At 38.5% G+C, this 2,172-nt stretch overlaps 1 protein-coding gene across 1 annotated transcript in view; it reads left to right on the top strand.

Moving 5' to 3' along the window:
* Positions 1-1,108: 1,108 nt before the first annotated feature.
* Positions 1,109-2,172, top strand: part of GSR (glutathione reductase) — a gene marked incomplete at its 5' end in the record, with an annotated part of 19,561 nt that continues 18,497 nt past the window's right edge. The window contains one exon of the mRNA XM_006765654.2: positions 1,109-1,140. Coding sequence (XP_006765717.1) covers positions 1,109-1,140 — 32 coding nt within the window. The remainder of the gene's footprint in view (positions 1,141-2,172) is intronic.

Genomic DNA, 2,172 nt, shown 5'->3' on the forward strand with positions numbered 1-2,172 from the left:
CCGTACAAACTATAAACTGGAAGTAAATAAATATGGTACCTCGGGATAATATGAGGTTTAGTGATGTGTCTTAAAATAACATTAATTTATTTGTGGTATTGATAAATTTTTCATATGCATTATTTAAGATAAAGACAGATAGCCCTGGCCAGTGTGGCTCAGTTGGTTGAGTGTCACCCTGTGCACCGAAAGGTCTCTGGTTCAGTTCCCGGTCAGGGCACATACCTAGGTTATGGATTCAGTCCCTGGTTGGGTTGCATATGGGAAGCAATTAATTGATGTTTCTCCCCCCACCCTCCTCTCTCTAAAAACAAAACAAAACAATAAAAATATTTTTAAAAGAATGTAGCAGATAAAATGGTTCATTCTATATTACATGAATTTCACCTCAGTAGAGGAAACAGAATCCAGTAGTCATCAATTCATTCATCTTTAGGCAGGCATAAAGGGAGAAAGGTGCAAACAAGGAATCTTAAGGCTTATCAAAAGTGGAATTAAGACTTGTCTGGCCAAGAAAAATGGTAGTTTGGCTGTCCTCAAGAGTTCCGGATGCCAATTTGAATTCAGTTATCACGAGGATCAGTTGGCATTTAAAAGGCTTCTACAGCTTGTAGGCTACATTCTGCAAGAGATGCATTGAACCTTTGAGTTCCAGGTGTCTGATCGCATATGTTCTTACAAGGGCATGTTTATAGTTACTGAAAACATAACAGGAATGCATTCTCTTAAAGTTTTCAGTCTTCATCTTTACCTAATAGTTTCCTTCCAAATCACTGTACTGTAAAGTTACAGATGCAATTCCATTTCCTGGAACTAATCACAAAAGTCAGGGCTTAAAGAAATCTCAAGCTTAAAAAGAGATGGTAAGCCCGGGCATGACTCAGTGGTTGTCAACCTATGAACCAGGAGGTCACAGTTCAATTCCTGGTCAGGGCACATTCATGGGTTTCGGGTTTGATCCCCAGTGCGGAGTGTGCAGGAGGCAGCCAAGCAATAATTCTCTATCACCATTGATGTTTCTATCTCTCCCTCTCCCTTCCTCTCTGAAATCAATTAAGAAAAAAAAAGTGATATATACAAAAAAGTATATATACAAAAGAGAACTTAATTTCAGAGCTGTAATGGTAAATTCAATTGGCGGTAAGTGTTCATTCTCAGAGGGTTCTTTTTACAAATATAAGTATTTTTCTTTCAGAATTAAATGTTCCACAAACTTTTTCGGGGGCTATATTGTGGTAAAATATATATTACAAGCTTTTGGAGGTAATGGAGATATTTATGGCTTTAATTGTGATGAGGGTTTCATGGGTGTGTACTTATCTCTATATTCATCAAGCTGTATACATTAAATATGTGCATATACAGACACACAACATCAAATGTCTGTTTTAGCCATTTTTAACCAGTTAATTGCCATATGTCTAAAACGGAAACCATTCCTACACACCACGATATTTTGAATTTAATGTAAAAAATCAATTTGCAATGAATATTATAAAAATTAATATATTACTCACAGTGCAGGTGTTCTTGAATATTTTCAGCTGAAAATTCTCACGAAAAATGATTTTAAAGTTGGTCTGGGCTGCCACTTAGGGAAAACTTTTTTTTTTATAGATGCACGTGGCGTGTGGGGAAGGTCTGCTGCTTGCGTCTACAGATGCTCGTGGCGTATAATGGGTTAGGTTGTCAATTCAGTAGCATTAAGCATATTCATGGTGTTGTACAACCATTATCACTATCCATTTCCGGAACTTTTCCATCATTCCAAGCAGAAACAGTGTTGTTCAGTGTACCCATTAAACAATACCTCATCTGCCCTGACCGGTTTGGCTCAGTGGATAGAGTCGGCCTGCGGAGTGAAGGGTCCCAGGTTCGATTCCAGTCAAGGGCATGTACCTTGGTTGCGGGCACATCCCCAGTAGGGGTGTGCAGGAGGCAGCTGATCGATGTTTCTAACTCTCTGTTTCTCTCCCTTCTCTCTAAAAAAATGAATAAAATGTATTTTAAAAAAATAAAAAATAAATAAACAATACCTCATCTCCCCTCCTCCCAGCCCCTGGTATCTCTGTTCTACTTTCTACTTTGCATATTCTAGGTCAGGGGTGGGCAACCTTTTTGTGAGTGCGTGCCAAAACCAGCAAAATCTCTGACTCAAAATTCTTCTGCGTG

The sequence above is a fragment of the Myotis davidii genome, unplaced genomic scaffold (assembly GCF_000327345.1).
Source record: "Myotis davidii unplaced genomic scaffold, ASM32734v1 scaffold93, whole genome shotgun sequence".
Lineage (NCBI taxonomy): Eukaryota > Metazoa > Chordata > Mammalia > Chiroptera > Vespertilionidae > Myotis > Myotis davidii.